The 12,357-nt window shown below is 44.9% G+C and overlaps 1 protein-coding gene across 10 annotated transcripts in view; it reads right to left on the reverse strand.

The window, feature by feature from the left end:
• The window catches only part of AKNA (AT-hook transcription factor), a 62,100-nt gene that overhangs the window by 31,661 nt on the left and 18,082 nt on the right, over positions 1–12,357 (reverse strand). For all 10 annotated transcript variants that reach the window (XM_085854581.1, XM_085854578.1, XM_085854576.1 and 7 more), the window contains 5 exons: positions 8,930–9,931; positions 8,766–8,840; positions 8,451–8,610; positions 7,161–7,888; positions 4,886–5,007 (listed from right to left, as the gene is read on the reverse strand). In XM_085854581.1, coding sequence (XP_085710707.1) covers positions 4,886–5,007; positions 7,161–7,888; positions 8,451–8,610; positions 8,766–8,840; positions 8,930–9,715 — 1,871 coding nt within the window. In that variant the 5' untranslated portion in view covers positions 9,716–9,931. The remainder of the gene's footprint in view (positions 1–4,885; positions 5,008–7,160; positions 7,889–8,450; positions 8,611–8,765; positions 8,841–8,929; positions 9,932–12,357) is intronic.

The raw sequence follows: 12,357 nt of genomic DNA on the forward strand, positions 1-12,357 counted from the left end.
TATATATATATATATTGTTACGGATTCGCGCCCGCCGGCGTGCTGACGGCCACATAACTCGAATCGCGGCACGTCGCCCACCGGACGGACAATCCAGTCGTGACCCTCTCGGACTAACGCCGGGAACCAGTCACGGGTGGACCTTTCGGTCTCACCGCGATCGAGCCAATCGGCCCCCGCGTGGGATAGGGTTGCTCGCCAAATTCGACCTACCTAAGTACCCACACGGAGGGTAGACCGGGCGATCGCACCTCGCCGCAGGTCGACTTCGGACACGGGCCACTTAAGCGACCCGTTCCGTACTATCGGGATAACCGAGCGGTGTTATCGTCGGCCTCGACGGTTCGATTAATTATCGGGCGTATTCAGCCCACTACCAACCCTTTACGTGAAGCAAGATGAGGATTCAATAGAGGAAAAGACGAAGCGAAGCGGGAGAACAGTTCAATAATAAAGCACATTTATTCGCGATGAACGGAAAGCACACATATACAATTCCACCAAAAGCACATAGAAAAGAAAAAGACAAAAAGCAAATGCGACAATGCAGATCTAATACCGACTACGCGAGCACACGGCAACACTTATACAATTTTACTTCACAGACGGCGCCGACAACACACATTCCCAAAACAAAAGAAAAAGAACACCCTCAAGGATGAGGCGGGCCTGGGGCCGAGACCGGGTCGGGCCTACCCATCTGATGATGAGGCGCGAAGTGGCGATGGTGCCCCAACTCCGCGGGCCTCGCGGACAGTGTCTGGTAGGGGGTGGGAAAGGGGCCCCCTTCGTCGCACTATCTCAGCGCGGGGGGAAACAGGAGGGGGTTGCTGATGCTCGGGGTAAGGAGGATTTTTACTCTGTCTCGAGTCCCGCGACGAGCGTCTCCACCTCGACCAGGTCGCGCCGTCGGCCTCCCTGGTGTGCAGCTCCCGGCACGACGCGAGCACCCCCCTCGTCTGCCTTCGCCGCCTCTCCACAGCTCCGTCCTCTTCGCTCCGACTCCAACGCACACGACGACGACGACGACGACGACCAACAACAACTCTTCTTCCCAACTCCACCGACTGCGAAGTCTTAACTCCAACGCACACGACGACGACGACGACCAACAACCAACGACCAACCCTCTGACGAACGCAGCCGCTTATATAAGCCCCGTGGCTTCGCCTTTGACCCCCTGCCTTCGACCTTTCACCTCGCTCCCCATTGGCCCGAGAAAAAGTGGGCGTGAATGCATTTTGATCCATGAATTTGCAGAAAGCGACCGCCCTCCAACGCCCTGGAGGCAGGGCCAAATCGCCCCTCGCTCACCGATTGGACGGAACAAAAGTGGGCGTGTGTCGTTTTTGATCCGTTTTTGGAGCGGAAAATCCGTGGTTTTGTACACGCTGTTCGGCGCGCGCCCTGCACGAGTCCAATACCGGTACCCACAAGCGGCGCAAGAACGGTGGCGATGCGACGGTTGCGAGGTGTGACGGGAAAGGTCGTGGCTGTTGTGGTGAAGCGGCGTTGTGGTGGGTGGTTGATGTTGTGACGACTGTTGAGACGCGGTTGGCGGTGGTAACAATGGCGGTTGGTCCAAAATAAAGATAGCAAAAGAAAAACGGCTATCCTGAAGAGTCGCAGCACGCATAAATGACATGTATTCCCACTAGACAACGGGTTTGGGCCTAACTACACATATACTTACCGAGATATCTCACCTAAGGGACCTGAATGGTGGTTTGCGAATTTGGTAACCACAACAATATATATATATATATATATATATATATATATATATATATATATATATATATATATATATATATATATATCTCTCTCTCTGGAAAAAAATGAGACCACTCCAAAAAAAAATTAAATCAGCATCTAGACATGTATGACAGCCATTCCATTCCAGTGTCTGTTGAATTCCAACACAGGCACACCTCATTCTACTTAGTGAGGTACTGATTAGGTGATCACCTGAACCGAATCTTATTTAACAAGGAAAAGTATAAAAACCACTGCTGTGGTCATCACTATCCTCTTGCAATAGGACCAGCTGGATGGCAAAATCAGTGCTAGTACCACCGAAAAAGTAATTGGAATCAAAAAAATAACTATTATATTGACCATGCCAAAAGAGTTGAAAAGAAAAGTTTTGAGTGAGGAAAAGAAGGGTTCAATTCTGGCTTTACTGGCAGAGGGATACAGTGAGCGTCACTTTGCTTCCATCCTTAAAATTTCAAAGACGGCGGTTCATAAGAACAAGGTCAAGCAGCAGACATTGGGGACAACAAAGCTTCAGACTGGCAGAGGGTGAAAACGACTTTCCACTGACCGGGATGACCGCCAACTCATTCGAATGTCACTCAACAACCATAGGGTGACATCAAGTGACCTACAAAAAGAATGACAAACGGCAGCTGGGGTGAAGTGCATGGCGAGGACTGTTCAAAAAGGCTCCTTGGGGCAGGGCTGATGTCGTACAAAGCTAGAAAAAAGCCCTTCATCAATGAGTGAGGTTTGCAAAAGACCATAAGGATTGGAGCGTAGAGGACTGGAGTAAGGTCATCTTCTCTGATGAGTCCAATTTTCAGCTTTGCCAACACCTGGTCATATAATGGTTAGATGGAGACCTGGAGAGGCCGACAAGCCACAGTGTCTCACACCCACTGTGAAATTTGGTGGAGGATCGGTGATGATCTGGGGGTGCTTCAGCAAGGCTGGAATTGGGCAGATTTGTCTTTGTGAAGGACTCATAAATCAAGCCACGTACAAGGTTGTCCTAGAAGAACACTTGCTTCCTTCTGCTCTGACAATGTTCCCCGACTCTGAAGATTGGTTTTTCCAGCAGGACAATGCTCCATGCCACACAACCAGGTCAATCAAGGTGTGGATGGAGGACCATCAGATCAAGACCCTGTCATGCCCAGCCCAATCTCCAGACCTGAACCCCATTGAAAACCTCTGGAATGTGATCAAGAGGAAGAAGGATGGTCACAAACCATCAAACAAAGCCAAGCTGCTTGAATTTTTGCACCAGGAGTGGCATAAAGTCACCCAACAGCAATGTGAAAGACTGGTGGAGAGCATGCCAAGACGCATGAAAGCTGTGATTGAAAATCAGGGTTATTCCACAAAATATTGATTTCTGAACTCTTCTTAAGTTAAAACATTAGTATTGTGTTGTTTAAAAATGAATATGAACTTGTTTTGTTTGTATTATTTGAGGTCTAAAAACACTGAATCTTTGTTGTTGTTTTGACCAGTTGTCATTTTCTGCAAATAAATGCTCTAAATTTCAATATTTTTATTCGGAATTTGGGAGAAATATTGTCAGTAGTTTATAGAATAAAACAAAACTGTTAATTTTACTCAAACACAAACCTATAAATAGTAAAACCAGAAAAATTGATAATTTTGCAGTGGTCTCAATTTTTTCCAGAGCTGTATAATATATATATATATATCTATATATATATATATATATATATATATATATATATATATATATATATATATATATATATATATATATATAAATATATTTGTATATATAATGTTATGTTGAGAGGGGGTGAGTTAAGACTTTAGTGTAGTTCGTGTCAGACTTACACTTGTATTAGATATCTGTCAGATGTAAGTTGTATGGTGAAACGTGAACTGAGGAGGTGGTGATTGTGAGGAGGAGGTGACTGTAAACCTTAATGCAGACTAGGGTAAGCTGTTAACATGTATGCATGCTTGCATGAAGGAGAGGTCATGTGTGCAAAGTAAAGTAAATAAAATAGATAAAGGAATAGAGAATGGAATTAAAGACCTAACTTAAAGCCCTCACAACACATTTTGTCCCATATACCCACTAGACATGAGGAAAGGATGAACTAAAAAGAATACGAATTAAATAACTGCCTGGGGACTGCTATATAATATGTTGTCTAGAAGTCTAGAATAGAATATGTTGTATATGCATTTGCCTCGAAGGGAGTGCCAGCTTCGCAGACCACAACACTACCCCCCTCCCTTTTACCAGACTCCTTTTGAGTCTCCAGGCCATCGTGCACATGTAGGTGTAGTTTACCTCTAAAACAAGTTTCCTATGGGTCTCTGAGTGTGACATTTCAAAAGTTCCATGCATGTCCCCCAAAAAATAATAAAATGTAATGTGTTCCATAACCAAACAAGAAAAACAGCAATCAGAGATTACAGACCCTCACCTGGACTTCGTTTGAGTGGTGTATTTTTCTAGGTTTTCAGGTAAATCCAATATGGCTGCCAAACCAAGTGACCTATGATATCATATGTGTGAACCTTTTATTCCTCATGAACAGGCGGTCATACTTGTAAAGTTTCACCTCGATCTTTTCAGCCATTTCAGAGAAGATTTTTGAAAGTAAAAAAAAAAAAATCAAAAAACAATATGGCTGTCAATCACGTGACCAATGACGCCATCAAAAAATTTTGTGGACCATTTTATCCCAAGATGACCCTCAAAAATATGATCCTCAAGCTCATGAGATGACCCAACAGGACCCACATTATAGACATTTACATGGAGAGAATTGGCATCCTCCCCCATCCAGAACCCTGGGGGCGATTATTTGTTTTAGCACCTAAAACCAAACAGCCTGAGCACAACCACTGGTTTTAAACTCATTTCATCCAGCAGCCTAGGAGTGAGTATAAGTCAAACAAATATACAGACACCATAGATAACAATGGTACTTGCTGCTTCCTTGCTTGACGCTCAGCATTTATAGAAGGATAGGGCACGGACAAACAACCATACGTTGGCATCCATTGCACAGTCTTTATGGACGACTGGCCTCAAGCATTGAAGTTTTTTTTAGGGAACTTGTAAGATCATTTAAATACCATCTTATTCCATGTTCCTCACCTGTGGGCATCAAATCGTCCTTGGACCTCATGACCAGGTTTGCATTCTCGTTGGTGCTTCGGAGGGGCCTCCAGTAAATTCTTATTTCGGCATTGCTGTCCCACCACCAATTTCCTGAATGTCTGCAGTAAAGACGTACTTCATGTTCATTGGAACACATCTGAGAGTTAATTGTAGCCACCAGTGGAAAAGGCTTTCCTAGCCTCTTGCTCGCTCGTTATATAGACTATAGAGGGTACATTTTACACTGTTAGTTCACTTTGTCAAGAAGCTAGTTCCCTTTTAGATTATATATTGAAAAAACCCACCCCCCATTCAAATGAAAACTAGCTTGCTATCCGTGACCCTCGCAATACTATAGAACTTTAATCCGCACATTTCCAAAGAACTTGCCACATAGCCCAAAGGAGACACCAACATATCTCATTAGTCATGTGCTCTCCACCGATTCAAATGGTGCTTGGCTTGATCCGCAGCACAGTCAGAGTGAACCCACAGATATTGTTCTCATATAATGCATGCAAGGCGTGCTTCAACTCCGAGCTTGCCTACCTTTGAGTTCAAGAATAAAAACAACAGTCCCTTTGCACTTACATTGAGGATGTTGATGTTCCCACAGTACCCTTTGAAAAGAAGCGGCTGTTGTGTGTCGCACACAGTGTGGGGGATTATATTTATAATTGTAACACTGCAATGGATGAGGGTGCTTTGATATAGTTATGGCATCAGCATGATGAGTCAAATCGTCAGTTTGCTTGTGGTTTAATTATATTGTGGAAAAATTCACAGAGCTCATCCATCTTTCAGTTGAGCTATTATATAGAGGTTGCATCATGCAGGTCCCGAGATCGCTCGGACGGTCATTGTCAGATGCTCCAGTATGTTATTCATCAGTGAATGAGATGGGACAAGATCACTCTGGCAGGAAAGGTGAAGAAAGATATAATTTAAACTTACATTCTCGTGAGCCTATTTGTTTACTCAACTGACCGTTTTTATTTCTACTTAAAAATCCCCGCTCTGCTATCAGCCCGATAGCTCTCTGGCACAGACACTCAGGATATTGACCATATAACGAGGACTAGAGGATGAGCCTGGTGTGGCTTAGTGGTTAAGGCGGTGGCTTGGGATCCTTGGGGTCCTGAGTTCGAGCCCCGTTGGCCGCTGAGTTAGCATCAGGAAGATTGACTCAGCCTGTCATCTTTCCGAGGTCGGCAAAATGAGCACCAGTATACTGGTAATTATCCCTGCTGAGTCGAAGGCGACTAAAGGGTTAGCGTCAGGAGGGCATCCAGCCGTAAAAAACATTTCCACAAGAATAATAGAATAAAAAAATAAAAATAAATAACATCCTCTGTACAGTGTTGGTGCTACCGAAGCAGACTCCTTGGTTATTGGACACAATTCTGGGATACCGCTCCAACACAGGATATCAGCAAGCTGGTACTCATTTTGATGACCTCGGAAGGATGACAGGCAGAGTCAACCCCACCTGGTATTAATTCAACAGCCGAGCGGGATTCAAACTCAGGATCCGAGGATCCCAAGCCCACCACCCTAACTATTAAGCCAACACCAATCATATGTAAAGCTTATATGAAATTTTATCAAGGTTTTGGGTTTTTATTTGATACATTATAAGGACAAGCAATAGTCCAGCCTGGTGTTTAAATAAGGTCCTAATAAAGTGGCTGAATTAGACATCAGCAATGACAGTTTACCCGCTGAACAGGGCATTGTGAACAGCAATCATTATTCGAGTGTAGAAATGTCATATCACTAATAGAAGTGCTAATACAGGACATAAGTTACACGTCATCCTCCTCCTCCTACTCATTCTCCTCCTTCATATGTGGCACATGGCTGCAGGTAACATCATTGGCTGTGCCGCTGATGCAATGGCCCTATTACCAGGACATTGATACTCATTTTGCCGACTTCAGAAGGGTGAGAGGCTGAGTCAACCCCAGCTGGTGTTAATTCAATAGCACAGGGTCTCAAACTCAGAACCCTAAGATCCCAAGCCAGCCACTCTAACTGCTAAGCAAACACCAAGCTTATCTACACGTCCTCACAGTGTAGATACCTAAAGCTCATGTTGTGAGGTCGTTTCCCCATTTCTCATCTGGGCCATTAAGAATTTCATCTGCACAATAAGGCATAGTCTTGCTATCGGCATCTAAGGGAAATTGTAATAAAATGGAAGACACCCATTGTTGAGACTCCAACAACAGAAAAATTCAGATTTAAAAAAACAGGAACTCAAAAGGCTTACCTCTGGAGCTTGTACTCCAAAGCCATGGGGAAAACGTGCTTCAGCTGAAATGTTGGTGGAAACGGGACAAGTATTGGGTGAGAGAGAATCTTTGCCTGTTGAACTCTGATCCCTCGTGCTTGACACCTTGCTGAATGGAGTGATAGTGGATGATAGTTTAACATTGTTTGTGTAGGCATCCTGCACAATGCTGGACACAGTCTCATCCCAAAGCTCGATGTTGGGAGATGTACCATCAATACCATCTCTGGAGGCCATCAGCATCGTACTTGATTCGTTCTGGGTTCCTAGGTAGGTTCTAGGAGAAGGCGAATCACCACTGCTAATGGAGGTCTTCTGGAAGGTGTTGGATAATTTATGGATTGATGGCCAAGTGCTGGATGATAGAACATCACCACAATCTGAGGTGGTAGTCCTCATTATACTCAATTGATTGCCGATCCATGATCGGGTGCTTAGTGATGAAGGATCTCCACCATTATTGGAGGTATTCTGCAACCATGGCTGAGTGCTGGGCAATATAGTGTCTCTGTTATCATTAGATGTCCTCTGCACATCCGATAAATTCGGGAATGATGGCTGGGGACTGGACAGCAAAGTATCTCCACCATCTATCGAGGTCTTTTCTGTAACATTTGATGGACAATGGCTGGATGGTGCATCACCACCTGTTGAAGACTTCTGCACAATTGTTGACAATTTTGTTCTCATTGATGATCTTTCAATACCTAATGGTGAGAAAATCAGAACACAAAGAGCATTATCAGAGAAATGGAAGAAAACAGACGTGTTACTCAAGAAATTCTCACCTGCTCACCTCGAAAACCAAGCTGATTTTCCAACTGCATTCATTCTTCTGCTTTTTCTCCCAGTTGTGGAACTGTCTCCCTCTGTCTGTTGTCTCATCCTCCTTCAGTCTTTAAAATCATCACTACCCATCACTACCTTATGCACTCACCCATGCAGATTCATGAACTCATCTACATCTTGTTCCCTCTCTTGGCCATTGTTACCCCTTTAATTTGTCTAATTTCTCCTTTCCTCCTTGTATATGTCCATCCCCCATACCATACTCTTTGGTAGCATATAAACCTGCTGCCCTTTGTCAATTAATTCCTCCATGAGTCGAGATCCTTTTATAAAAACACTTCCTAAAGCTATTGCCCACACTAACCCCTCCGAGCATTCTGAAAAATAATTATTGGACTTTAAAAGGAGAAAGAATTGTTTTTGCCTATCAAAAAAACAAAGAACAAGAATAATACAGAGTAACACTTTGGGCTTGAGCACCATGATCTGGCAAGCAGGTGGAGTTTTGGCTGTTTATGCTGGAGCATATCTCAGCTTGCTGCAAAAGTGGAATTTCCAGCATCAGTGGCTGAGTTGGGCTGGCAGGTATGAAGTGTTGCACTGAATGCTCCAACTGGAGAGGCTCCACATGCAAAGACACCTGCAAAGATAGTGGCACAGCAAGTGCCCAATAATTATAATTTCAATAAAAATGGGCTACTTTTATGAATGTTCAACAGCAAGAGAAGCCATTATTTCTGAGCAAGATGTTTTCTTTTTCTTATCAGTAATTGAATAAAAAGGGCTGGAACTCACATGCGCTCCTTGACGTAATTCACCAATGATGAGCTCTGCCTCTGCATGCTTGACAAGAAGATTATGATACAACTCCTGCAGGCATAGATGTTAAACAAAGTTGGCAACCAGACTTGATTCGAGCACAAATTTAGGACAATTTTCAAAAGGTATGAAAACCTTACCTGTAGCGCCTGCAGATCAGAGACCACTGCATGATAAGATGAGTCTGAAGACAAATACTCATTCTGATCATTGCTGTCTACATTCTGCCACAAAGCTTGTTGCTCATCCTCAGCAGCCTTCGCCACAGTAGGACTTGATTTGTTTAGGTCTGAATCTAATTGCATTGCAGTCCCAGGGTATGTCTGCTGCTGCTTGGAGCTGTAATGTGGGAAATGGACCTTCGGCCCCACCGATGTAAAATCAGGAAGCAATAATTTGTCGCCCCAGTGGTGTGATTTTCTTTGAGAAATTGGTCTGCAGTTTGTTTCACAACATGTGGAAGACATTTCTTCAGCATTTCTTTTTCCATCTTCATTGCATAGTTGCTTTTCACTTGTATTTGATTTATTTTTTTCACTTTTCACCTGATGATCACACAAACCACTGTTGCTGCTCACACCTGACGCTTCATCAAAACCATCTCCAACTCCCAACATTTGTTTATCTACACTGGCTGTGCAGGTCATTTCATGTAGTGTCTGTGTTCCCATGAGCTTGCTCGATTCCTCAAGCTCTGGCCACAATTCACTTGTTATTGAATGCTTTCCTTCATTGTCATCCAAGAAAGCACAAAACTTTATGGACAAGTCCTCCTTTTCACAATTTTCAGAGGGCCTCATATTTTCACGTTCACCATCACGAGTTTGAAAAACCGAGTCTTCAACATGTGTTGAGCATTCTTCTCCATTAATGTTTCTTTCAGTCAAGTCAGTAAAACTGGTGGAGGATCTGCAGAAACCTTCCATACTTGTACTTCTGAGTGCATCTTTTTCACAATTGCCTAGTGAGCCGATTCCATACTGTTCTTCAACGTAGGTAGAAGATTTTGTTTTTGCTGTGACTCCTTATTGTTTTGTTTCAAGAGTGCTTCTTGGTGCTCAGAGTCCTTCAGAGGAAACCTCAGCCGCTGTGTACTCTTGTTTTATAGAAATACTGCTGTCATGACCAGGGTGTAACTTGTCCTGTGAAATAAGATGGATTAACACTAATGATGTTACTTGTAAAATGTTGATGCTCCAAATGTGCGTGTGTGTGCGTGTGTGTGTGTGTGTGTGTGTGTGTGTGTGTGTGTGTGTGTGTGTGTGTGTGTGTGTGTGTGTGTGTGTGTGTGTGTGTGTGTGTGTGTGTGTGTGTGTTTGTTGCTGTTGTTGATTGTTATCTCCATAATTCGGGTCCAGAAGGTGAAACGGAGTCCTCCCAGATCTTCAAGCTCTCATCTTCATTTTGGTGAAGGATCGTGATTCATGGATTAAGTTGTGAAGTGTGTTGTTCTCAGAGTTTTGTCCCGAGGGCTCTTTTCAGGATTGTAATTGAGCCCCGGACAGCCTCCAATTGTAGTTTGTTTGTGGTGATGTTCCCAGGGATGGTTTGTAGGATCTTTGTGACGTTCTTCTTTATCATTGTTGGCTTATGTTGGCTTAGCGGTTAACCTGGTGTTGGCTTAGCAGTTAGGGTGGTGGCTTGGGATCCTAGGGTCCTGAGTTCAAGTCCTGTTGGCTGCTGAATTAACACCAGGGGGTTCACTCAGCCTGTCATCCTTCCGAGGTCGGCGAAATGAGTACCAGTGTAGCAACCAAATGGCTGCACATGAAAGGAAGGTGGTAGTGAGGGAATTGTAAAATCCGGTATTGATGTAGCACAGGCATAATGGGCCGAATGGCCTCCTCCTGTGCCTTAATTCCTTGTAAATTCCTGTTGCTCCAGTTATCACTGATACAATTCCGGTGCTCTCAGCTTTCAGGATATTGTTGCGGGCCGGCGGGGTCGGGTGAGAAGACCACTAGGTGGGGGAAAGCTACGTCGATTCCTACCAGACTCCCCGGAATTGTCGGCCGTCGCTCACGGATAATTCCGTGACGCGGCAGGTTGCTTAACCGACCGTGGATGCCAATACCTCAACCGCGTGGTGTAGGATCCTCCTGTCTAGAATCAAGTTACCTAATTAACCACGCAGTTTCGACTTCCGGGGAACCACGCCCTCGGTACGCCTTGCCCGAACTGGATCACTCTCCCAACTACTGACTACCTTTACGGATCGGATGCAGTCGAGTGGCACTGTCAAGGATGTACCGCCTAGAAGGAACGGATTATCGGGAATAAAGACCCGGCTAAACTCAGATTCGAACTATGCTGGACCAATGGAGGAAAAGACAAAGGTGAGCTGGGGACATTTCTACAATTATTATTTACTTACAATAAGCGGGGAAAAGCATTTGGCACAACAAAAGGTTTATTCGGTATGTAATGCAGGGGAAAGAGGAGAGAGGTGTGGGGTGCGGCAATTTTACAAGCAACTTACAAAGCAGACACAGTGCAGACTTGACGCGAGATTGGTAAAAGCAACAATCACAATAAAATATCTTTTACAGGCTTATCTAACGGACAGGCGCCAACATACTCAGACAAAATAAACCCAATGAAAGGCAAAGGACTTTTGCAGCCAGGGAGGGAGGAAGTTGAGGTCAGTTTTTGGAAACTGAGCGTTTTGGGGGAAGGGATGCTCCGTGGTGCGGCACCCAACAAAAGTTGTGCAGTTCGTTCCACAGCCGCACATGTGGTAATCGTGTCTGACGGAGTTCAAAGAGGCGAGAGATGAGCAGTAGTCAGGACCAGAGAAGAGGTTTGGTCGCGGTCATGTGGGCGAGGACCAGTGCAGTATGCGGGCCGTCGAGGCGAGACTTAGGCAAAGCCAGGCAGCAGGAACACTTTCGCAACAATTCTCTTCAACCTCTCCAACTTGCAATTCTCTTCAACGACCAAACAATTCGCAATTCTAACTCGACCTCTCCAACAACCCACAAAACCAACTCAACCTCTCCAACGACCCGCAAATCCAACTCAACCTCTCCAACAACCCGCAAAACCAACTCGACCTCTCCAACGACCCGCAAAACCATCTCAACCTCTCCAACAACCCGCAAAACCAATTCGACCTCTCCAACGACCCGCAAAACCAACTCAACCTCTCCAACAACCCGCAAAACCAACTCGACCTCTCCAACAACCCGCAAAAGCAACTCGACCTTTCCAACGACCCGCAAAACCAACTCCACCTCTCCAACAACCCGCAAAACCAACTCGACCTCTCCAACGACCCGCAAAACCAACTCAACCTCTCCAACAACCCGTAAAACCAACTCGACCTCTCCAACAACCCGCAAAACCAACTCGACCTCTCCAACAACCCGCAAAACCAGCTCGACCTCTCCAACGACCCGCAAAACCAAGTCAACTTCTCCAACAACCCGCAAAACCAACTCCACCTCTCCAACAACCCGCAAAACCAACTCAACCTCTCCAACGACCCACAAAACCAACTCGACCTCTCCAACGACCCGCAAAACCAACTCGACCTCTCCAACAACCCGCAAAACCAAGTCAACTTCTC

Source organism: Eptatretus burgeri, chromosome 14, assembly GCF_056783735.1.
Source record: "Eptatretus burgeri isolate ZD-2024b chromosome 14, Ebu_testis_v1, whole genome shotgun sequence".
Lineage (NCBI taxonomy): Eukaryota > Metazoa > Chordata > Myxini > Myxiniformes > Myxinidae > Eptatretus > Eptatretus burgeri.